This window comes from Puntigrus tetrazona, chromosome 8 (assembly GCF_018831695.1).
Source record: "Puntigrus tetrazona isolate hp1 chromosome 8, ASM1883169v1, whole genome shotgun sequence".
Taxonomy (NCBI): Eukaryota; Metazoa; Chordata; class Actinopteri; order Cypriniformes; family Cyprinidae; genus Puntigrus; species Puntigrus tetrazona.
Genome location: NC_056706.1, coordinates 2,465,200 through 2,491,323, shown reverse-complemented (window position 1 = coordinate 2,491,323; position 26,124 = coordinate 2,465,200). Strand labels below are relative to the sequence as shown.

Genomic DNA, 26,124 nt, shown 5'->3' with positions numbered 1-26,124 from the left:
TCAGTGCGGCTGATATTACCTCGGGCACGGGGTCCAACAGAGACGCTTTGAGTCCTGGAATCACGCTGGGCAGATACGGAGACAGGTCCTGCAAACAAACACGACACGTCAAGAGATATTAAAGCCAAGAGCCACTCAAGGCTGTGACTTACAGCGATTTACCAGTCAGTGGCTTGCTGTTTGTATGAAAGCATTTTATTCTTTTTTGTTTGCATTAGCTTCATGCACCAGAAGCTAAATGACTTGAGTATTTCTTCTAGTACATTGATTCAAATAATATATATATGAACAATTCTTTCACCAAATGAATTCAACTGCAGGCTGTATATGGATAAATAAGCCACATTATCTGGTAAACAATAACTAAAATTAAATGCTGAATAAAAAAAGTGAGTTTTTTTTTCCATTTTGTTGTTTTAATGTTTTAGAAAAAAGCTAATACTAACTAAAGTGTTTTTTTTAAATCAAAAATACAGTAAAAATGGAAATATTGTGAAATTATATTTTTTTATACGGTATATACTGTATTTGTATATACTGAGTTTACTGTAAAATGTTTTATTCCTTTAACCAAAGCTGAATTTTCAGCATCATTACTCCAGATCCTTCAGAAATCATTGACCGCCTGATTTGCAGATCAAGAAATATTTCTGATTATTAATGCTGAAAACATTCTTTGATGAATAGAAAGTTCAAAAGAACAATTAATTGAAGCAAATTTTTTTTGGGGTAAAGCTATGAATGTCTTATTTGATCAAATTAATGCATCCTTGCTAAACAAAAGTATCCATTTCTTAAAAAAGGGCTTTTCCAATCTGAACAACCTGAAACGCGTTTATAAAAATGTAATTCAAAATTCATAACACCGGCTTCAAAGGAAAAAAGGAAGCAGAGGTTATGAACCTGTTGAAAACTTTCCCACCTTCTGGTCAGTGAGCGAGTACATGTTCCCGATGATCTGCGCCGCCATCTTGCGCGTGTCGGTGGAGCGGTCCTGAAACGCTCTCTGGACGATGGGCATGATCAGAGCCAGAGACGGAGCGTCGATGAAGTGCACAAACTTGGTGTCCAGCAGCGTTTGCAGGCAGTGCTGGGTCTTATGAGACGGGTCGGTCAAAGCGTCCAGCAGGATGGGGGTGATTGCTGTTCAATTCACAATATCAATTCAGTGACTGATTCAACCTTATACGCTTCCATCAGCTCCCTGATTATTACTCCAGAACGAGAGCAAAGTTCATAGTAATATAAGCTTTGAAAACTACAACTTTTCATTTTCCGTCGGTACACGATGTAACTACACAAGACGTTTTAAACAGGAAAGCTGTTTAAGCTCTTTTTGAGCGTGACGCTAACGGTCTAATCGGATTCAATGATCTATGCTAAGCTAAAGCTAAAAGTGCTTTGCTGGACCCTGGCGTGTTCCTTATATATATCATACCCAGGATCTCAGGGTTGCGGATGACGGAGCCGATCTGACGGAGCGCTTGCTGACCGGCCTTCTGCACCTTCACGTGAGAGTCCGTCAAAACCTCAGTCAGTTTGGGAACGATGTTCGGCAGACACGAGGACAGCTGCTTGGGAGCGCAGAACGCCATCGCACCCAACAACTCCACCGACCCTACAGACACAGCCATGAGACTTACTTTCAGCCAATTAGCAGGCACTTCATCCAAAGTGACTCACAAATGAGGACAATGGAAGCAATCGAAACCATCAAAAAAAAAGCAATGACTTAATGCAGTATTTTTTTTCTAAATTATATTATAAATATTATAAACACATGGAATAGAAATTGAATAGTGTTTTTTTTTAAAGAATATAATTTGAACGGAGATGAGCTAAAGTTGGAGGGTTTTAGCTGCTGATTCTTGATAATTAATAAATAATAAAACAAAACTTCTTTAATCTTAGTAGAAAAAAACAAACAGTCCTGCACTAATAATGATCAATAAAAATACATAATACTAATAAAACCTATAAATGTAGCAAATTACAAATACCAGTGAAAAAATAAACTAAACTAAAAGGTGTTTAGAAAAATAAAAAAAATGATTTGCATTGCCATGTGAAAGTGACAGTAAATATAAAATAATAATCACAAAAAGTACAAACACAGTAGTTACAATAATTAAAAAAATATATTATAATGGCAAATAATAAATGTAATATATAATATGAAGAACATAAAATCCAATAAATACAATTAAAATAAAAGTGCTGTAAAAAATAATCAATTAAACAATGCTACGCAGTTTCATGAGATGATGATTAATGATTAAATATTAATTATAACAACATTAACAATAACATATACTATGATAAAAGCATAGATAAAATATTTTAACAATGCTATGCATTAACATGTCAGAGAATGATAGAATAATAATAATAATAATAATAATAATTATTATTATTATTATTATTATGTAAAATAATTAACAATGAAAGAAAATTAACAATTTAAATAAACCACATTTAAAATACACAAATTAAAATATAAAACATTAATAATCATCTCTTCAGCAGACAAAGGCCTGAACACTACACTCCCAAAAATATTTGGCATCCCAGAGCAAACCTGCTTTGGTTCTCCAGGACTCCTCCTCCAGAGCCACCAGCAGAGACGGTAGCACCAGCTTGACGCCGTGAGCGCTCAGATTCCTCATCACCGCTTTAGCACAGTCATCCGCCGCCTGACACACAGAAAACCATCATACAGCGTCTCGACACACACACACAACCTCAGCCTAACTAGAGGAGACGACACGGTTTGAGAGAGAAGTAGTTCGCAGGACTAACTGCACTCAAACCTGCCACATGATTGCTGATTTTGGACCAATGAGGTTTCACTGATGAATTGAGCACGATGAATTTAAGTCGAGTAGTTGTTTAGGTTTACATGAAATGGCCATCTGAATACCATGCAAGTAAAACTACAGCACAGAGGATAAAACAGAAAAAGAGTTACCTCTCTGACGTACTGGTTCCCATCACCGAAACAGAGCAGCAGGTGAGGGAGAACGTGAACCACGTACGGTTCAAACAGCTTCCCCAGCATGTTACACAACATCTCAAACGCAAACAGAGCCCCTGTCACAACAAAAAAGTAGAGAATGGGAGCAATGCACAAGCTGGACTTGAACCTGATTCACCCATAATGTTCACCTCACATTAAACTAAACCGTTTAAAAAAAGATATTTTTTAACAAACTAAACCACTCGTCTAGCTGGTCATTTTGGAAAAGGATAAAATTAAATAAAAATGTTCATATTAGTTATTAGCATTTGTATAAATATTAGTGCTGTCAAACACATTCAAAATAAAAGTTTTTGTTTGCATAATATATTTGTGTGTACTATGCATATAGAAATACAGTATATATTAAAAATATATATATTTATAGTCATAATTTATATTAGAAATGTTTAATATATAATTTTTTTACATTGAAATATATACATGTAATTATATATAAATATACATGGCACGCATACATGTATTATACAAACTAAAACTTATTTTGGATGCAATTAATCGTTTGACAGCATTAATAAATATATTATAAAATATTATTGTTTATAGTTTTAAACATAGGGTCAGAGCAACAAACCATACCCACTAAATTTAGAATTTAATTCAACAGTTTTCCGGCGGCTCTGCTCACCTTCTCTGCGTCTGGAGTTCTTCTTGTCCTGGATGGCGTCTGTCAGAGTGGTCATGATCTCCTGCTGTTTGAGAGACAGGATGCCCAGACCTTTGACCAGCCCGGCCAGACCGTACGCGGCTCCCTTCCTCTCGGCGTATTTGTCGCTCTCCAGCAGGAGCTGAAGAAGCTTGCGCACCATCCCACCGGCGTCCTCCTTTATCGCAGGGACCAGAGGAGGAAGACAGCTGGCCACCGACTCCTGGACCTGAGAGTGACCAGAGACACAGAGAGACGGCCACATAAATACCAGGTGACCGGTCCTGACCACATCTAAGATTACTGTCCACTATAACAAAAAAAACAAAAAAAAAAAACAACAAACAAAAAACAACCCCAAAACACTTAAAATTAACCAAATTAAAATTATTTAGCAAATAATGAAAATTAAAATGCACAAATTACATTTTGAGATTACTGAAAAAAAAAGAAGTTTGCTAATACCAACAGAATTAAATTTATTCAATATTCAGTAAGTCAGTTTAAGTACTAGCCAAATAAATAACTACTACATGATTTACATATGAAAACTAATAGAAACTAAAAGCTAAAAAAAATTCACGATTAATCCAAAATAAGCTTTTATTTACATGTGTGTAAAACAGTGTATATATATTTTGAAAATATTTGTATTGATTTAGTCATATTTATAAAGTTCTAAATTAATATATAAACATAACTTTTGTACATATACACACACACTATATATATATATATATATATATATATATATATATATATATATATATATATACACACACACACTAATATATATATATATATATATATATATATATATATATATATATATATATATATAGCAGTACACACAGATATATGTCAAAACATTTTGAATGCGATTAACTTCTAACTACAGACATGAGATGCAGACCTGCTGTGAGGGAGTAGAGAGGGCCGTGATCAGCTTGGCCACGATAGGTTTGACTTTAGGGTCACTCTTGTCCAGATGCTTGGCCAGCGAGCCCATGAGGATGACCACGCTCTGCCGCACCGAGTCATAGCTGGCGTCCTGCGGCGCGTTCTTCAGAAACTCCTCAAACACGGGCAGCAGAGAGTTCACGTTATCCTGCCAGAGACAGAGCCTGGGTCAGACAACTTTGATTTTGTTATTTTCGTGTTTTTTTTTGCTTCTTTCTTTTTAATTCACCTTCACTTTTAGTTCAGTTTTGGTTTTTCATATAGTCATTTCACTTATCAATGTAATTTTACGTAGAAGCATATTCCCTTGCCTTAAAATGTACAGTACATTATGCACATTATACATAAATATTATATTTTTACTTCATTTACAAAAATGCAGTCACTTCAGAAAATGCATTATTTTAGGAGGCAGTAGTTCAACTTATTTTGCCAATGAATATTCACTCAATTTGTTAGCCATTTACATTAAGTGCTTTTTTGAAATATTTAATTTCTGCTTTTGAGTTAGTACTTTGGTAAGACCATTTTAAGGTGTCCTTGTTACACATTGCATGTAAAAAATAAATTAAAACTGAAAGTTTAATTACAAATTTTTCATTATTGACACCATTTTCCTTTTTAATACTGTAAAAGTGATACAATCTTATATTACTACAACAATTACAAGCAACAGTAAGTACATGTAGTTAATATTATGCGCTACTTATCAATATATAATAACACAAGGACACCTTAAAATAAAGTGTAACCAGTTTTTGATTTAATGAGTAGTTTTGATGTTTTTGACCGTTTGGGCTGGACGGAGTACCTTCCCGTGTGTGTTGAGGGCGGACAGCGCCGCGTCCAGCATGCAGCGCCGCACCTCCACGTGTCTGTCGTTCAGAGAGTCCGGCACGAAGAACAGGAAGAGGGGCGTCACCTGACTCTCATCCAGGAACTCGGCCAGCTTGTTGAGCGCCAGAGCGATGCCGCACCTGCACACAGGAAACGAATCACTCAAAAGCCCCATGCACGGACGAAACGAACCGATCAACAAATATTATATTAATATCACAAATATTAAAACATGCAAGGAAGGAATTGCATGCATGAAGTTCTGCAGGCAAATGTTAAAAGTAGATTCAATCAAAAAAGTACAATCAAAAATGTTAATATGACAAATGACAGGACAAGCTGGTCTTATATATATATACACACACACATATATATATATATATATATATATATATATATATATATATATATATATATAATTTTTTTTTCCTAATTGATTTTTTAATAATGCCTCTCATAAATCTGATATTGCTACAAATGTGGTCAAAAAGACAAACAAAAACAGAAGAGAATGTCTACAATAACTTTAAATGCATAGATACAACAAATAAATGAAATAAAAAAAGTGGGAAGAACGAAAGGAGGGAAGTAATAAAAACAGCAACAAAAAAGACTAAAAGTTAAAAAAAAAAAAAAAAACCATTTAGTTTGGTTCTATTGCTGCAGGTGTTTTACAAAAATAAATATGAAAAGTAAAACTAGAGACTGAAATTAAAGTAACTATTTTTTTATAACGACTAACACTGCCACAGATGCTCTCTATAGATAGAAAACTATTAATGAAAACTAAAATGTAAATAAAAAAACTAAACTAAATCAAAAAACAACTAAAAATTACTAATTTTCTAAATAGTTATAATTTTTTATTAACACTGCCACAGTTGTGGTCCAAAGATGTCAAATGATGGAATGAAACTCTCTAACGATAATTTCTATTAATAACTCATGTGATCATTCTCTCACCTGGCCTCCCATTGGTCAGGAGGAGCTTCAGAAATGACGCGTCCCAGAGTGTCCAGAACCGGAGGAGGTCTCTGAACACAAACGTCACGGAGCGTTAAAACCAATCCGTCTCATTCACTCACGCAAACCACAACGGCTCACCTTCACAATCACAGACTCAAACGTTTAAATAGCGGGGCAATGAATTAAAAAACGGCCGTCCGAGTGATTTATGGTGGAGAAGCAGCGGCTTGGAGAGACTCACGTAGAGCTTCTGGTGATAGAGCTCGGTGAGCTGGGCGAGGACGGTGGCCGACTGCTCCCGGTACTGACTGACGGCGCTGGACAGAGCCTCGGCCCCGGCCGAACGCACCGCCTCCTCGTGATGGATCACGTCCTCAATCAGGAGAGAACACAGCTCGGGGACCAGATCCAGACACAGAGCCTGCCAGAGTCTGAGACAGACACACACCTCAACTCCAGACCTCTCATCTCACTTCTTCACACAAATTAAACCACGGCAATTATTTTAGCGTTTTATTTTGACAGGTGCGTATTCACTTTAAAAATGTCCGTTTTAGCATAATCACAGCAAGTCAAATATTTACATCTCATTTCACTCAAAGCCGTATTCACTTTAGAAATACGAATTATTTTCGCTGGTGAAATAACGCAATACATGTACGAAGCACATTTACTGTAGAAATAAAATATTTTAGCTAGCATTTTATTTTGACAAATCCAAATTCACTTTAGAAAATTTAAAGCAAGTGAAAAACGCACGTTCACTTTAAAAATATTATATAGCAGGCGAAATCATATCTAATTTTTTTTTTACCATGACGCGATTGCATATTAACTTTAGAAATGCTAAAATAACGCATTTTTATTTCATTTTATATTGACAAATTTGCATTCACTTTAAAGATGTCAATTATTTTAGCTGGTAAAACAATATATAATTTTTTTTACAAATGCAAATTCACTTTACAAACATTCATGATCTCAGCTGGTAAAATAATGCATTTTTAGTTCATTTCGACAAATTTGCATTCACTTTAGAAATGTTTTTTCTTAGCTGGTGGAATAATATTTTTAATTTTTATCTGCACAAATGCGCTTTAGAAATGTCCATGATTTTGGCTGGTGAAACTTTAGTTTTTATTATTATTATTATTATTATTATTATCTACAAAAATGCACATTTTGATTTTGGATTTCAGCTGGTAAAAATTATTTTATTTTATTATTGACAAGCTAGAAATATTATGATTAACGTCGGCTATAAAAATGATACAAAGGCGGTTTATTCAAACCCATTTCACAAATCCACTTGTGTGTGTCGTTTCCAGCTGTGTGTCTGAGTTTGTAAAGCAGCTTTTTCTCCAAGCATATTCCGATTAGGACCGCCACCAGAAGCTGGAGTGTGAAAATGCGCGTGACTCACTTCTCCGCCAGAGCTCTGCCCTCCTCCTCCACATCAAATTTGGCCACCCACAGTCTCCTCAGCATCTTCAGGCCGCTGGCGTCAGCGCCGTCGGTGGGCAACGCCAACTCCATCTCCAGCAGACCCTACAAGAGCGTGTCGACGGCTTCCATTAAAAGCATTTCATAATACGATGTCAGGGTGTACGCGTCGGAAAGCGAGAGGCACTGACCCTGAGCGAAGCGTCTCTGACAGAGAAGCACGGAGACAGTAAAGACTCCAGCAGAACATCAATCTCAGGCTGCTCGGCGAGCGCACATCCTTCCTGTCCTCCAGAGCTGCCACATAGAGCCGTCAGACAGCCTGATGCCAGCACCTACAACACACACACTCCATCACAACTCTCCTCAAACGGTGTGTGTGTGTCTGAGTGCTGATCTAAGTGTGTGTGTCTACCTGAAGGCGAGGGGTGGATGTTCCGATCACTTTGGTCAAGAGCAGCAGCATACTGACTCTGGGCAGCAGCTCTGGGCCGTTCTGGACAAACCAGAAAAAAAAGAAGTTACACAAACCCTTCTGTTACATCGACATAAGTAAAATATAATTTTAAATGTGCATTTCTGAAATTTCAATGAGATTTTACTTTAATAAGACGCACAGATAAAGCTACATTTTTATTAGTTATTTAATTTAACATTTTTAAACAATTTAAATTTTTTTACTATTTTAAATGGATGTTTTATTATTGAATTTGTAATATATTATTAAATGTAATTTTTACATGAGTATAATCTTAATACTTTATTAAACTGTATATATAACTGAAACATAACTGAACATATTTTTTAAACTACATTTTTATGTTTATATCTGAATATTATTTTTTATAACTTTAGCTATGAATTTATCTTATTTGGTTATAAAGGTGTAAGTGGACCTTTTTAATAAAATCACATTTATTAAAACTTATTTTAATATTATATACACACACACACACACACACACACACACATATATAAAAAATTAAGATACTGTATTTTAATGGATAAAAATAATTTTAATTTGTAAAAAATTTTTTACATTATATTTAACAAAATATTATGTATGGTATAACTGAACATTTTCTTTAAAACAAACCACCTAAAATTTTGTTTTTTTAGATACATCCTTTGTGTAACTATGGGTAATCCACTCAATTCCCTCATTCACTAAAAAGTAAAAAAAAAAAAAAAATCACATGTATTGAATACTATTTAATTAAATGAAGACACTTACATGCCTTCATAAATCAGAACTATTAATATCTGATCCAATTCAATAACAGATGCACCAACATTTCAGGCACTGCAAAGCTGGCAAATAAATCAAAAACACAGGTTAACGACAAAGCAACGAGCTGAAACCTAACGGTACCTCGTCTACGAGTGTGTCGCTGTCGTTGAATTTGGCCCGTAGCTGTGCGTGTGTGTTGATGACCTGCAGTGCCCGGGTCATCACGAGCTCCGTCTCCTCCGAGGACCCGCTGCTCTGACTCAACACGGCCTGCAGCAGCGGGAAACAGAAGGAGAACGCCGGCGCCGACAGGACAAACGCACCTGATCCTGCAACTCACACACAAACACATCTCTAATGAGCCTTTAAATCAAAGACGTGCTGTTAATATTTACTGTGAAGTACATTTCTTGCACTAAAGCCTATTGCAATATGGCAAGCCTTTTTAATATTTAATGCTTAAAGCATGCCGGCATCTATTTCAATGCTACTGGTAGTTAGCTACTAGTATCTATTACACAGTACTAGTAGTTATACATTAGCTACTAGTGCTTATTATTTAGCTACCAGTAACATTTTAAAAGATACTAGCAGATATCCATTAGATATTAGTTAATAGCGACTAATAACCATTCCACTGTTACTAGTAACATATCAACTATTCAGATCTGACCAGTATGTATTCCTAATTGTGACTAGTGTCTTTTTAAATTTTACTAGTCAGTATAACATTTGATACTAGTACTTGTGTATTAAGTACTATTACTTTTCATGAAATACTAGTACATACTTAATAGACACTAGCAGTGTTTTTTATTAGTAGCTTTTAGATTTCGTAGACACTAGTATCTTATTGTTTCTAATAATAAATCTTATTATAGTAGTGATGATTATGTTAATAGTTATTATAATTATCACTACGGAAAAAAGTCCTAGCATTTAACAATGGTGTACTATTGAAATATTACATTGAGTATTTAAAAATATGTAGTACCTAATTAATACATTCTAGTATGTAATAAAGAAATAGTAGCACCTATTGAAATCTAATGAATAAGTACTAGCATTTAATAATAGGTAGCATTAGTGCCTAATAAATAACATGGCATATAAATATGTACTAGTCACTATTAGGATATGAACTGAAAAGCTTATATCTGAATGAAAAACTCCCATAGAAGTCAATGGGGAAAATTGAGCTACTAGTTAACAATAGTTAATTGTCACTACTGAAATAAGTATTAATGAATAAGTAGTAATATCTATATCACAGTTAATGAATAAATACTAGTATCTAAGAGCTAGTAAGTAATGAATGAGTACTAGTACCTTATATATGAGTTGTATATTTTAAAACAGTACTAGTAGAACCTACTAAACCTACTAAAAGTACTAGTAGCATGAAAACAGACTCTGATGTTTTGTAGATTAAATGTTAAAATGGCCTGCCGCAGCTTTACTTTAGTTTTGATGGCCGTGTTATTCAGTGCTCTTGCCTTCTCTCTGAAGTGCTGTGTTTGTGTGCAGCAGGGAGATGGTTCGCTGCGTTGCTGTGTTCAGATCTTCTTGAGCCCAGGCAGGATCCAAATCACACTCTGGCTTCAGCTGACGCAAGGTCACGTGACCCACCAGAACCGCTACATAAACCGAGAGAAACACTCGTTTGAGTCTCATGAAACCAAAGACAGGACAACGGTTCTGATCTCAGGAAGCCTTAAGCAAGCACTTGCATTAAACCGAACGTACATTAATTATTTAAATGTGAAACAAAGACCTAAATAAAAGGTAAAACCGTGATGTGAAGACATTTAATGAATGTAAATATTTTGATTGTTTTTCTAGCAGCCCATTTCTCCTGTATTAGGCATTTAAAAAACTATGTATATGGATTTTATGAGATTTCTAGCCGGCTAAATTTCTTTTAAAATTGTATTTTTATTTTATTATTATTATTTATGCATATTCAATTTTATGCAAATTCACTTTAGAAATGAATAATTTTAGCAGTTGAAAGTGTTTTTTTTTTTAGAGTTATTTACACATGCATATTGAAAATAATTTTAGCGGTTTAAATAAAGTATATATTAATTTTGAAAAAAAAAAAAAAAAAAAAAAAAAACGCTTTATTTTAGACAAAAATTTATATTTTTTAGAAATGTAAATAAGAAAATAAATTGATAATTTATACAAATACAGTCACCTTAAAAGTGTCCTTAAAAATAGTTTTACATTAAATACAATTTTATTCACAGAAATGCATATACATTTGAGCCGCAAGCACACAATCTATTTTTGACATATGCAAAAACAAAGTTGGGCTGAATTAATGTAAATTGAAGATTTCTATGTGAAAACAAAAACAACAAAAACATGAAGACATTTGATGAAAGTAAACAGTTATAAACAAGCAGGAAAAGGAAGGCATACCCAGGTAGTGCAGTTCTTTAGGCATGAGGGTGACACCGATGTGCAGGAAGACCTGTCTGACGCGGGGAGCAGCGAGAGGAGACTGAAAAAGGGGCAGAAGAACCTGAAGGACTCCAGGAAGATGCATCCAGATCATAGGAGGACGACGGGCCAGAGTCGCCTCCAGCAGACCGACCACACACTGCAGCTCCACGTCCAGCTGAGACAGAGCAAGAGAGACGGAGACGCGGATCAGTGCTTTGTTCACACCTCAGGTGGCCTCGTCTACCCCGTGAGACCTCTCACCTCCTGCAAGCGCTTGCGGATGCCCGACTCTTTCTCCAGCTGGTTCTGCATCATCTCCTTCTGCTTGCTGGTCAGCTGGATCTCCTCTTTGATGCCTTTCTTCTTCTTGATTTCCTGCAAAACACAAAAAAACAAAAAACAAAAGACAAACCCTTAGGTCCTCGTTGTGTTGTATTTATTTTTTATTCATTTATTTGCATAATCATTTTATAATCATAAAATAGTGATTCATATGATTTATTTATTTTTTTTTTTTTAGATTATTTACATTTTTATCATTTAAACATTTTTGTCATTCGTTTCTTTCTATCATTTAAGTGTTTTAATTGTTTATTTATTAATTCATTCACTTATGTCTGTATATTTTATAATATGACTAGTTGATATGGACAAACTGACATTTTCTGACGGGATCTGGCATCCGGGGATGGATCCTAAATATTGATGCATCATGTAGACTTGACTTATTTTATTTGTGTGTATGCATTATATATATATATATATATATATATATATATATATATATATATATATATATATACACACATATATACACACATACACAAAACATTCTACTTACTGTATATTAATTATATATTGATAAAAGACATTACATACAACAAAAATATCATGATTCAATTTAAACAGAAAAAGATGTACAGTAAATGATCACTATATTATATAAAACAGATATATCAGTTATTTAACAATATATTTAGAATTTGACATTAGTTCATCATAAACACTATTTTTTTATTTTTGGATACTTTAATATGTAGAAAATATACAGAATTGCAAGATATATATACTGAAATATATACTGATTCATTATGTACTTTAGAAATATATACTGATTCATTGTGTATTTTAGAAATATATACTGATTCATTGTGTATTTTAGAAATATATACTGATTCATAGTACATTTAAAAAAAAATTTTTAGACACTCACAAATCAAACAGGTGAGAATGTTCTGTACTGAAGTTAGAAGTGTTTCTTGCTGAGTACTGTAAAAACTATTCTTTTGACTAAACAGCGTACAGTAACTACTCAGTATGCAGTAGTAAACAATTTGTCTCCTGTATGCAAGCGGATGATTTGTTGTATTTCTCTCTCACCTCTTGAAGCTCCAGTTCAATGATCTGCTCTTTGAAGGAATACGCCTTGTTCTCTCTTTTCATGTTGCCTTTCTTTGTGCTCTCCTGCTGAGCGCTGCCAAAAACAAGACAACAACCCTTACTAGAGACGACCCCGTCCATGTGAACCCCATTCATTCATCTCAGAATCTCGCGTGGCCGTCTTCACCTCATAATGATGCTCTTGTCGTAAAGTTCTCCCTCCGGCGTCTGCATGACGGCGTACTCCTGGCGCATCACCTGCCTCAGCGCCGGGTTGGAAAAGCGCTGGGTCACATGGTCCATGACACGCGGCAGTAGTTTGGTGGGAGACAGAAGCGACAGAGAACCGACAGCATTCTGAACAGCCTACAGAGAAAGGTAGACAAAACGTCAAACAAACATGTCTGAATCTCGATGTGCGTCCTATTATAATCAATCTGACAAGACAACGGGATTAGGGTGTAACGTGACATATTGCATTTCAAATGATTACTTCTGTGACATAAAATCCTGCTTCTGCCATGAAAAAAAAAAAACCCTCACAAATACTGCATTTAAAAAAAAAGGAAAAAAAAGAAAAAAAGGGAGATCAACAGAAGCTTACTGACCTTTTTTCAAAAAGCTGCTTGTAAAAAAAGATTTAAGTAATTGTGACTGCCACAAGAAAATCACGCAAATAGCTAGCGCGTGAGATGCTCAAAAACTGACTCAATTTTGAGAGATATAAATCAGAGTTGAGAAATATAAATGCAGAATTGCAAAATAAAGGGTGTATAAAAAAAAAAGCTATTTTGCTTTTTATTTCTGAACTTTGACCTTTTCGCAGAATTGTGACAAAAAGAGTCTGAATTATGAAATAAATTGCTGCAATTATCTTTTATTTTTAATCCATGGTCGGAACAGGCTTCCATGGAAACCATGAATATGAGAAAAAGTCATGATCTTGCTTCGCTAAAAATACACAAATTTTAAGTACTGCACTTTATTAAATAATGCATTCTTACTCATTCAATTACTATAACATCTATATAAAAGTGAATTAATAAACATCAAAGCTCAAACGCGTGAGAGTCCAGGTGGATTTACCATATTTTACGCACTCTTTGTATGCACGTTGATCACTGTTTATGTATCATTAAAGATTAAATGTTAAACTACACACGATATATAGTCACTGTCCATGGTGCACATTGCAGCATAAATCATATTTTATTATGTTATGTTTTTATTGTGCAAGTTAGTTGTTTAGCTAAAAAAAAAGTAGATTAATTTGCAGTTTGATTGAGATTAACTGGAATGCGCAACGAAAAACGTGATTTTTTGAAATTTGTTATCTGTTTTTGCAATAGGGCTCAATGTACAGCTCTAAAAAATAATAATAGTTGGACTGTAAATGCAGCCAGTAAGACCTGATTGTCTGTGTTGGCTTCTAGCAGGCGAGGTAGAATAGTCTCCAGGTGTTTATCGATGAATTCAACAGCGTCCAGCTTCATGACGGACAGCAGAGAAGGCCACATCTCGGACCTGACGGCCACTGAAAGAGAAAGAGCGAGATGAACACAGGGCTCGGGAGCAGCCGGGATACTCCCGAACGCATGCAGCGGAGAGACGGACCGATGGACGGATGGTGGGTTACGATGAGAATATCCAGGGCCAGCCTCTCAGTCTCCGCGACGTCGTTCCACAGAGCCGCCACCGAGCAGATCACGCTCAGAGCGTCCAGCAGGATCCTCGGGGCGACGTAAGAGCGTCCGATCTCCGTGAGCTCGCCCGTCTCCATGTAAACAACCTCTGACGGCAGAATCTGATTTAAGAGATGTAAGAGTGAGCAAACAGGAAACACATTCACAGAGGAACAAGCATGGCGCTTTAGCTCTATAAGGGTGCTCAATGTCTGATTTCACATGGAAATAACAGCTTCTCCCAATAGGTTAATACACAACCTGTTATGAAAACGCTGTTAATAAAAGTAGTGACGAACGAGTCTTTAAAGTGACTCAGAAAGAGAGAGTTGTCTAGTGATTCGTTCACTTGCACGTGCATATCCTATAGGTTCAGTAGTGAAATGAATTCGAAAGAAATCAATTCTCTTTCTGGGCCGCCACGAGATGAACGAACGACTTCTACCCGATGACTTAGGTGAGGTGAGCTAATAATAGACTTATAACAAGATAAACAATGAATTAATCTTTTCTGTTTCTCATAGCATTATATGTTTTTATTGTTTGTCGCGTGATAATCGTTTGCATTAGTAGTAGATATGTTAGTGACGCATAAGATTTTATGTTTCTTTAAAATGAAATGACTGGAAAAAAAAAAAAGACTTTGCTGAACAAGACCCAAGTATTTAATAAATAAACCCAATCACTCCATGACAGATTTTAGTTTAACTTTAATGACCGACAGAAAACAGCAGGGATTTAAACTTTTAACGAGACTGGATTTTTTTCACCAGCTAAAGTACAAAACATTTCAGTCAGTTTTTAACATGCTGTGAACACAGGCGCCATAAAACCAGAGATATTACCTATTCATTATTTATCCCGTTTGCGTCTGTGAGGTGTCCACCACCAATTTTCCCCGTGTGTTAACATCAGTATTTATGACTTTGCAATGTCGGCCCCAAACATACGAGTCGACCATCAGCTGCCAGATTAGACTATTCCAGTGTGGAGTAATCGTTCAGTTCCTCGTCATCCCTCACCTTGTGTTTGTTGATGACGACGCGCAGTTCTCCCAGAAGGCTGTAGGCCAGGCTGGAGCCGCCCAGCGAGGACAGGAGTTTCTTCACGGTCTGCTGAGCACGCTTGCGCACGCGCCACTGACGGGAGAGCAGCGCCATCGCCGTGGCCTGATGGTACATCCTGAGGAAGACAGACATGCGTTGAGTCACATGATCACTGCATGCATGACGTCAAGATTGCGCACTGCTGTTTAAAATCCAAATTCTCCTTGTTTACCTTAATGACTATTCCTTTTTAAAAAATCTTAAAAAATATAATATTGTACAATTTTGATAAGATTATAACGACTTTCTAGAATATGTTTTTGCGATCGTCAGTGTATTGTTAACTAAAAATAAAAAATTGCATTTTTTTAATTTAAAAAATGCAGAATTAAAATACAAATATTTTATGAAAACTAAGGGACATGGTTGCAGTGGCGGTAGCTATTAGAAATCTAAATATTTAAAGCTAATATAAAACAATATAAAGCTACACAGAAATATGTTAAAGCATTTCAATGATAATAGTGAAATTAGTAAAACCAAAAAAATAAAAAAGCTAATTCAAAATATATATGAACATTCTGAATTCTTTTTTTTTTTATTTTTATATTGTATTAGTGTATAAAAATTTTGAATTAGAACATAGGAAATAATACACCAAATAGATTCAAAAATGCATAAAAAATATGGTTAACATTTTAGAATAGGTAACACTTGTTAACTAATAACTACGACTTTACCCTCAAAAATTCTTAATTTGCTGCTTATTAATAGTAGTTGTTAAGTTTGTGTGTTAGGGATTAGGGATGTAGAATAAAGCATTAACGTGCTTAATTAGCACTAATAAATGGCTAATATTCTAGTAATATGCACTATATATTAACCATCAAATTTTTTACTCTGTTTAAAACATTCCCGGGAAATTGCAGCCACTCACTGAGACTTGCTGTTGTTAAGTCTTTGCGGCTGATCCAGGAACAGTCTTTCACACAGCAGCAGGATGGTGCACAGAGCTGTGGATACGGGACAGGGTTAACACTACTGAAAAAAATACATTGGATCTGCTCAACAACTGGAGAGCCCTGACCTTCTTCGCTGGCCTGAGAGAGGAACTTCTCGGTAGTGAACAGAGGCTTCTTTTCATCCAGGATCAGGCTCCAGAAGGACGCCAGCTTCGCTTCTGAAGACACAGAGGAACATGAAGATGAACGTCTCAGGCATGAGAAAAGTCAACCGGTTTGGGTGGGAGCGCTCACCGGGCACGGAGTCGAGCACAGACAGCCGACAGAGCAGCACAGACGCAGCCACGCCTTCGGACAGCAGAGAATGCTGGGTATTCTGAGCAGCGGCTTTCTCTACAGTCTGGATGAGGAGAGGCAGGAAGTCCATGGCCTGACTGAGAGCGTCGCCTGAACAGAGACACAAACGCTGTTCATTCTGACTACACATCAGCAGCAGGAGGATAAATCTGAAGCGTCCCATCGGACCGGCTGACCTTTGAAAGCCCCGATCAGTGTCTGGAGATACGCGTGGCGCACAGAGGAGGTGGACGTCTTGAGGGTGAAGGCTTTTTTAAACCACTCTCTCAACTCTGAAGGTACGTTCACCGTCAAACGGCATGTCCACTGAGATAAAACAGATACCGCGTGCACCAGCGTCCCCTCATGGACTACAAACACATAAGGAGAGAGAGAGAAAAATAATAAGCAGATATTAGGTTTTGCTAAATGCTTTACAAAAATTGGAGAACTGTTTCATGCACAACAAATTACAAATTTAATATAAAGTGTAAAAAAAAAAAAAAAAAGTAAAAAATTATTAGTGCTTGGCAACGATTAATCATCCAATATAATAGTTTATTTATTTGTGTGTGTGTGTGTATATAATATATATATATATATATATATATATATATATTTTATTTATTTTCTCAATGTATATATTTATATCTAGAAACATTTTTCTTTAATATACACATGAATGTGTATTTATATATACATAAACATACATAGTAAATACATATGTACACAAACATTTTTATTTTGGATGTGATTAATCAACGGGTAAAAATATTTTTCATCAATATTTGAATTAACCTTAAACATTTAGTGAAGTCTTGCTATTAAATTAATATTTTATAGCATTATAGTAATAATGGACATGGCATTCAGGTAAAGGTTTTTTGGAAAAGTTTTGAATGTTTTATCTTATTTTAATAAATATTTATTTTAACAGCAAAATAAGAACTTTAGGTGTTTTTTAATGCAATTAATTTTTACATAACTATGATTTTCAGTAAACAAACTCCTTGCTGTTCCCTTACAAATTCCAATTTAGGAAAGCAGTCTCAAGCATGTACATAAAAAAATACATTAAAAGTTAAAGTAGAAAAAAAAGAAAGAAAAAAACAGTACGGTTCTCACCTTCCTGCTGCAGGTATGGAATGAACATCACAGCCACGCTGGAGCTCAGAGACTGAGAGGAAGAGCCCGAGACGGCATGATGACTGCAACTTCTGATTCCTGATTCAAAAACACATGATCAGTATGACAGCATTTACGTTTTTTAATTTAAAAAAGTCATGATCCATGTTTTTTAAAAGTAGAACTACGAGTTCTAAAAATGCAGCGTTCATTTGCGAGATGAAATATGTGACAGCTGTGGTTTAAATTTAGACAGGAAAAAAATTTATTAATTAAAGAGCAGCGCAGTCGCATGCAAAAACATTTCCTTACGCAATTTAAAAGTAGCAAAAAGACCCAGACTCAAAAGTAATATAAAAGTATGTAAAATCAAGTACGTTGTGCCTAAAACAGGCGTGCTGAGCATATGAATATTCACCTGACAGAACGCTCATCTTCTGCGCCACCACCGTGAGCTTCCCCTCTGAGCCTGCGCAAAACAAAACAGACATTTAGCAAAATCCTGCTTTAAACAGTGAGCTGGTTCTGGTGTACGAGATCTCTATCTATAAACCAAGACTTTTTCATGATTTCTTTGCATGACTTTGCAGTCATTAATGAATTTGTGTGGTTTGAGGCAGGATTAAATACATGACTATTAGGGGTGCAACGGGTTGTAGATCCGCCGCATCACTTTTTTTGGGGAAACGTGCTCATTGTTATTTTGAACTCCATTCAGCTGATCTCCGAATCTCACGATAGCAATTTTAGCTTAGCATAAGTCATTGAATCGGATTAGGCCAGTAGAATCGCATTCAAAAATGACCAAAGAGTTTCGATATTTTTCCTATTTAAAACTTAACTCTTCTGTAGTTAAATCGTGTGCTAAGGCTGGCGGAAAATTAGTCCATTATGATTAGGAACTATACTCCCATTCCTACATAACTTTTTTTTTCTCCCTAATCGTAACGGACAAGAAAATAAAACTTAAACGTGATGCTACTGGTCTAATCGGATTCAATGATCTATGCTAAGCTACGCTAAAAGTGTTATCGCTAGACCTGGATATCGGCTGAGCTGGTTCAAAAACGGTAAGACTCAACTTATTAACTTTGGGGGAGACGTAGAACGAGCGATTTCCAAGAAAAGTGGAGTGTTCCTTTAATAATAAGTAAACTTTAAAGATAACTGAACAGTATTTATGACATGATGATGCAGCATATGTAAAAGGCTTCAAAATGACCCGAACACAAAGTGTGTTTTTTCCTTATTAAGACGGTTGTAGCTTTATTTTCTGAGTAAATTCCATAACTGTACACTATTTTGTTTTTAGAAACGCATATTTCTGTGTCAAAACGCACCAGAATGAGTTGTGAGGGTTAAAGCAACTTTTACTCCACGTTAATATCCACAAAACCAACAACTACTCAATAGATGAAGCAGAATACAGATTTACATTTTTAAAATCCCAAATGAATTTGCATGTTATTTTATGCTTTTCAAGTCACAGAAATCGTCCACGGCTGCTGGAGCCTTGCAAGGACCCACTGACCTCCGAGGATGCCAAAGAGGTGTTTGACGAGGTCCTGGACGGCGCTGGGGTCACTGCACTGCTGGGCCAGATTCTGGAGGGCTGACACCGCCTGATCCATCAGCTCTGGGTTATTGGCCTTCAGATGACCTGAGACACACATAAACCCCATTAAACCTGCACACAACACCTCAGACGAGCATCGGTCAGACGGACGAGCACTCACTGGAGATTCCCTTCCCGATGTCCAGCGCGTACTGACTCAGATCGAGAGTGAGAGACGCCAGCATGTAGGAGATCGCTGGGGGAAAGAATGGCACAAAGATGGAAACATTATATGCCAGGATTCTGGAAAGATTGCAAATCAGTGTTCAGTAACATTCAAAATAATAGTTTGTTCATGCTTGGTGAAGAAGAAGGTAAAAAGGAAAAAAAATCAAATGTCAGATGTTTATTTATTTTTTTTGTTATTTACATTTTATTATATTCAAATATTTTATATATTTTATAATAAAATTAAACAGTACCCAGGGTTATTACATTTAGCTAAAATTAAATTATATAATTATATTATATAAAATTATATATATATATATATATATATATATATATATATATATATATATATATTTTTTTTTTTTTTTCCCACTTGAGCTAGTTTAAATATCATAAAACATTGACAAAAAGTATAAAAATAACAATTAAAAAACTACATAAACTAGAACAGAAATTTTTTTAAACTTGAGTTTCAAAAATACATACAAACAAAAAAGACAAGCAACGAGTAAAAAACTATTAAGATTACACAAGATGTTATAAAAACCCTGGAGCACAAAAGCAGTAATAAGTCGCTGGAGTATTTATAGCAATAGCCTACAATACATTACTGATTTTTCTTTTATGCCTAAAATGAAGTGAAGTTACGTTCCATGAAGATATTTAGTAAATTTCCTACCGTTAATGTATCTAAACTTAATTTTTGATTAGTAAATATAATTTTTTTTATTATATAAAGCAAATATTGTCCTATCATAAACCATACATCAGCAGAAAGCGTATTTATTCTGTTCTGATAATATAACCCCTATAAGAACGAAAGCCTGAAATAAAAGAGCGAACAGTTTTTTCATGCACCTGTCAAAGGAGAGATTATGGACATTGTTTTTTTTTTTAGACTAGTGGAAAGAAAGCATCCAAAAGACAGCGTTAGGGGCTGTTTACGTGTCGTGCCTAAAAAACGCGCTGAAAAAGCTAGGCGCCCAGATTTATCCCTTTTTTTTTTATCCCTATCCCTTACCTCTGTAAAAACGTTTGACTCTAATATGTCAAAAAAGTTAAATACGAATTCTGAAACTGACTTCATCCAGCTTTGTTCTAAACGTGTATGCAAATTAGTGCATATTTCATTCAATAATGCCTCATTTGCATATTTGAACTTAGCATTTTAGAATTATTATTATTTTTTTTTGTAATTATCAACGTAATCAATCGAATTGATAAGTTGATAACTATTAATGTTTTTACCCTATTCGCCTGCAGTGTCTCGCCTGGGCCAATCTGCCTCAAAATGTTAATAAAGCTATAATATGAACACTGACAGCAGCGTTCTTTCGTAGAGAATGATGCATCCTGACGGACTCACTCTGCATGGAGTTCTCCGGGCTGCGCAGCAGAGCTTTCTGTAAGGTGGGCAGCAGCTGCTCCTTGAAGTCTGCGTGAGACATGTGTCGAACAATCGAGCCGCTCCTCTCCTGAAAACACACGTCCGGCTTTAGGTGCTAAGATTTCAGCACTGCGGAGGCTAATTATACCCTAGAGACAGAGCAGATTCTCACCAGGATGTGCTGATGCGGTCTGGTCTTACTCATGAGGACCGTCTTCATGTACAGGTCCAAGAGAGCCACCTAAAACACAAGAGCTGCTGCTGTTAATACTACATAATGCTTGATAGGAAAACTGGACTTTTCAGAGTTTCCTGGTTTTGACTAGTAGTCGTTCATATCAGGCATTAGTCGACTAATCGCACATTTATTAATAATAGGCACTCAAGTACACACACAAAGTGTCCCTATAACAAGTTTTTGTTGTGCGATATATTGCCCTATAAATAATTGGCATTATTTCATCATTTTATGCCACTGAATGTATAATCATAATATAACAGCAAAATAGTGCAAGAAGGCCTACACATGACAACATTTAATTCTTAAAATTAGGTCATGGAAACTTTTACACACCTTTAAAAATTACAAGTAGAAAAATACAAGTAAATACAAGTAGAAAAAAGACAAATGCACAAGATTTTTAAAAGGTGGAACAAATATCGCACATTTCTCAGTTAACTTTAGACTGGGCGTCCACGTAAAGATGCTAATATTCATGTATTTCGAATGATAAGCCTTTTGTCTTTTTTTTTATAAAAATAAAAGTCCACATTCGAAGCCACGCAGACTATTAGGAAGCCTGTTAAAAAGTGCACTCATTCATCAGAATAAAGCTGAAATAAAATAGTACAGAAATAACTAAATCAAAAACAAGCACTTCAACACTAAGGAAATAAATGTTTAAAGAACTGAAATTGCTAAAAGGTAAAATATATAAAAAGTAGGTATCTACATAAAAGCAATTCTATTTCTAAAAATTGAACTAAACTTAAAATGACTACTGAAAAAAAAATATATATATATATATATATATATATATATATATATATATACATATACACATATACACACACACACCATATTTTCTAGATAAGTCACACAAAGACATAATTCACAGCAGGAAAAAAAACAAAAAAAACCTTAAACTTAAATGTTTTTAAGACTATAATCATTATAGAGGCCTTCATTATAAACATAACATTTAGGCTATTATAAACAGCAAACCTATAAACATTTTTCAAACTATAAACATTGCTAAATGTTTCCATATTAGCAATGTAGTCTACAATTTGATTGCTAATCTATTATATATATATATATATATATATATATATATATATATATATATATATATATATATATATATATATATAATACATTATGAATAGCAATATAATTACTATTGTGATAAACTACTGAGATAACGCTGGATCAGGGGCAGCAGGGACAGGTTTAGCAGAAGAATGAAAAGGGCTCGGGTTTTGCACCTTGTGTTTGTTGATAGTGGCGATATCTTTCTGCGCAGTGCAGAAATCCACACACAGTCCCAGCAGCGGCACAGACACACAGCTCTGATCCAAACACAGCAGAGTGCTCATGTACTGATCCACCAGACCCGGGTTCTGCAGAAGCAAAGGCCGTGTGTTAACACAAAACGACAGGGTACCAATTTTACACAGAAAGGCTATTGCAATATTTAATATTTTAAATTTACGAGCTTCTATATTTGCAAAGAAAGATTTTCGTTAGAAAAATAAACAAACACTTATTTAGTAAGGTGCATTAAAACAAACAAAAGTGACCGTAAAGATTTATAAAGACTTCTATTTTAAATAAATTCTGCTCCTGAACTGAATGTTTGTTGAGCGGACTGGAGCAGTGATGCTGGAAATGTAGCTTTTTCATAGGAATAATTCACATTTTAACGTGAATTTAATTAGCAATCAGCCATTTTAATAATATTTCACAATGTAACAACTTTTTACTGTATTTTTGATCAAATCAACGCGGCCTTGGTGAGCAGAAGAAACCTTAGCATTCCCAGTCTTTCTACCTGTGGTGTATAAGATATGACTTGCCTCCTTCCACAGCTTGTTGAAGCGTTTGCTGATCGACTTGAGGGCGTTCCCCGAGGCTCCGCCCGCTGCCTCCGCCAGCAGCAAACTCTGAACCTCAACCTGATTGGAGGAGACCAAGAGAGCACGTGATTGGACAGACTGCATGCGAAGATTTCATACATGTTTTGAGCAGTGACCTGAAGAGCGACTAATAAAGATAACGCAGCTGTCTAAGCGGCCAAACGACTGACCAGCTTCTTCCACTTGGCTCCTTCTCTCTTGTCTGCCGAGGGGAAGACGGTCCGTACGATTAAACAGGTCCAGGGCAGGGCGCAGCAGGCTCCCGAAGCCGTGCTCTTCCTGCAAACATACTACGACGTTATACTTGATTGTAGTTATTTGCATTTGATAACTAGCTCTATGAAAGGCGCAGTTATTTTTTTATTCCTTTTAAATGGTTAAATTAAATTTAGTAATCAAATGTGATGTCTAATCCACTAAAATCATGACATTTATTCAATTTTATTAAATTAAAAAAATTTTAGGACCCTATGAAATGAATTTTTTCCCCAATTTTGTGTTTTATAACTTTTAGCAATTATATTGCTCCATTTGAAAAGCATGTAAATGATTTAAATATAATTAATTATAACTATAACTAATTAATTCAACCTAATTAACTTAAATATTTTTAGTTTTTGGATTTATATAAGTAAATTCAAGTAATTTATTAAAAGGTACCTGAAATCATACAGCATTTTCACTTTCATAATTCAAATTTGAACAATTATTACATTTTAGGGCCCTACATATTCATTTAACGCCCCCTCCTCCAAACTCCATGTTTTCTGTATTTATGACTAAAAAGGAAAAAAATAAACTATAAATAAATGTTAAGATATTTTAATCTAATCAACTATTTTTGTATTAATATGCATTTCTGTCAATTACTTCACACCTGCTTGAAGACCTCCGACCGTCCGTTTGTATATAAGTGCATTTATATAGAAAATGCACACTTCACATTCAATTAAGCGTCTAACTTCAATCTTAGAAGTTAGAATCAATCTCCAATCTAACTTCACAGAACTTCTCGACATTCTATTTTATACAATCAAAAATGATGATTGGATTCCACAGTTCTGTCCATGTTCACTACACTGTATAAATCAAGCGTGCTCGCTCACCCGGGCATCACGCCCTTGCTGACCACCCCACAGCTCAGCAGACCGGGAGGGAGGTTGGTCGCAATAGCATCGGGCTGTGACTGGATGAGCACCTCGATGACCGAGAGCAACGCTCGCCGAGAAGCAGCATCCCTGAGAGGAGAAACCAAACCCACCTTCAGCAGAAGAACGCGCTTTAACGGACACTACAGACGAAACGGCTCGCGCTCACCTGTATCTGTGCAGAGTGAGATAGAAGAGCTTACACAGTCCTTTAATGGCCGGCTCAGGAAGATCTGAAGAGACCACAAAGACATAAAAGGGGTTCGAATAAAAGGCGTTTGGCATCTGAATCTAAATATATGAACACGTGCGAATGGTTTTATGTTTTGGAAGAAACTCGCTATATTCGGCAAAATGGCATTAAATCGATCGTAAAGACGTTCATAACGCCACAAAAGGATTGTATTTCAAATAAACGCGGTTCTTTCGAACTTTGCTCGTCAAACAATCCTGACAAATAAAATGCATCACATTTTCCGGAAATATACGAAGCAGCAAATCGGCTTATTCACGTGAGGATAACGCGAGACTGAAAAATCAGCTTTGATCGCAGCGGTAAAGTACATTTAAACATTCAAATCGTGTTTTTACTGCAGTTTTGTTTCAAACATAGCCTCGTAGAGCCTAATGGCCTCTAAAACACAGAAAACGTAGAACTGTTTCTAATGACGGGAGAACACAGTGAATAACTGATGCGTCAACGCCGTTTTCGTCTCCGTGATGCTCCAAGGAACTTCTTTACTCTGACAAACTCACCCTTTCCTTTCACGCACTCCTTCAACTCCTCGAGAATTTCTTTGCGCTCTTTAACGCTGGATGATGTGACTTTCACAGCGAATCTCTTCAGTGTGTCTGAAACCTGTCCCTGCAAACACACAGACGTCGGCCATCAAATGCCTCTCGCTCATATGGATACCACATAACAGTTTACTGAGGTAAACACCGCGATATTCATGTAGCGTTACTATAATAAAGCACGAGTTGACATAGAATTAGTCCCCGCTATTATAACACACACATAAGACTGACTGAATGAATCATACACTGACAGAAAGACATTCATTCATTCATTATGGTTTTACACGAGCAGTTCATGCTTGAATTACGAGCACCGTTTTTCGCAAGTGACTACATACAAAGTAAAGTGACGGTACCACGTGATCGTTTAATCAGTTTTACGGCCTTTTGTAGATTATTCCATGATATTACAGTGTTGTGTTCCCAAAAAACCTCATCGTGGTTGCACCACGATGCCATAAACACGGTACTTCTGGCACTTTCTTCTCAAGAGTCTGAAGCGAACGCGCGTTTGAGATCGGAAGATGCACAAACTAGTGGGAGACACGTTTAAAACGCTCTTGTTTAACTGTCACATCACCGCAAAATCATTATAAACGTGCGTTATGCAGCTGCGGCGTCATTAACGGCGAGTTTATCGTTATTAACGCGCGTTGTTAACGCCTTCACGCGCCAGCGCGCGCGCGCAGCGTTTTCTGGCGCGTCCGAACGCCACGCGCTCGCAGGCCGCGCGTCGCCTTCTTTGAAAGCTCGCAAGAAAGCGA

The 26,124-nt window shown here is 35.9% G+C and overlaps 1 protein-coding gene across 1 annotated transcript in view; it reads right to left on the bottom strand.

The window, feature by feature from the left end:
• Positions 1-26,124, bottom strand: part of gcn1 (GCN1 activator of EIF2AK4) — a 43,072-nt gene that overhangs the window by 16,791 nt on the left and 157 nt on the right. Inside the window, exons 2-39 of the mRNA XM_043246386.1 lie at positions 25,319-25,427; positions 24,732-24,795; positions 24,521-24,652; positions 23,585-23,693; positions 23,355-23,453; positions 22,764-22,898; positions 21,448-21,516; positions 21,255-21,363; positions 19,839-19,913; positions 19,634-19,762; positions 18,521-18,571; positions 18,103-18,201; positions 17,175-17,348; positions 16,936-17,088; positions 16,767-16,859; positions 16,617-16,692; positions 15,656-15,815; positions 14,566-14,755; positions 14,361-14,485; positions 13,139-13,317; positions 12,952-13,045; positions 11,833-11,946; positions 11,548-11,746; positions 10,617-10,757; positions 9,262-9,449; positions 8,305-8,385; positions 8,081-8,224; positions 7,870-7,994; positions 6,688-6,877; positions 6,444-6,514; positions 5,455-5,620; positions 4,597-4,791; positions 3,666-3,912; positions 2,969-3,090; positions 2,579-2,693; positions 1,439-1,618; positions 923-1,143; positions 20-88 (exon numbers count right to left, since the gene is read on the bottom strand). Of these exons, the coding sequence (XP_043102321.1) occupies positions 20-88; positions 923-1,143; positions 1,439-1,618; positions 2,579-2,693; positions 2,969-3,090; positions 3,666-3,912; positions 4,597-4,791; positions 5,455-5,620; positions 6,444-6,514; positions 6,688-6,877; positions 7,870-7,994; positions 8,081-8,224; positions 8,305-8,385; positions 9,262-9,449; positions 10,617-10,757; positions 11,548-11,746; positions 11,833-11,946; positions 12,952-13,045; positions 13,139-13,317; positions 14,361-14,485; positions 14,566-14,755; positions 15,656-15,815; positions 16,617-16,692; positions 16,767-16,859; positions 16,936-17,088; positions 17,175-17,348; positions 18,103-18,201; positions 18,521-18,571; positions 19,634-19,762; positions 19,839-19,913; positions 21,255-21,363; positions 21,448-21,516; positions 22,764-22,898; positions 23,355-23,453; positions 23,585-23,693; positions 24,521-24,652; positions 24,732-24,795; positions 25,319-25,427 (4,992 nt within the window). The remainder of the gene's footprint in view (positions 1-19; positions 89-922; positions 1,144-1,438; positions 1,619-2,578; positions 2,694-2,968; positions 3,091-3,665; positions 3,913-4,596; positions 4,792-5,454; positions 5,621-6,443; positions 6,515-6,687; positions 6,878-7,869; positions 7,995-8,080; positions 8,225-8,304; positions 8,386-9,261; positions 9,450-10,616; positions 10,758-11,547; positions 11,747-11,832; positions 11,947-12,951; positions 13,046-13,138; positions 13,318-14,360; positions 14,486-14,565; positions 14,756-15,655; positions 15,816-16,616; positions 16,693-16,766; positions 16,860-16,935; positions 17,089-17,174; positions 17,349-18,102; positions 18,202-18,520; positions 18,572-19,633; positions 19,763-19,838; positions 19,914-21,254; positions 21,364-21,447; positions 21,517-22,763; positions 22,899-23,354; positions 23,454-23,584; positions 23,694-24,520; positions 24,653-24,731; positions 24,796-25,318; positions 25,428-26,124) is intronic.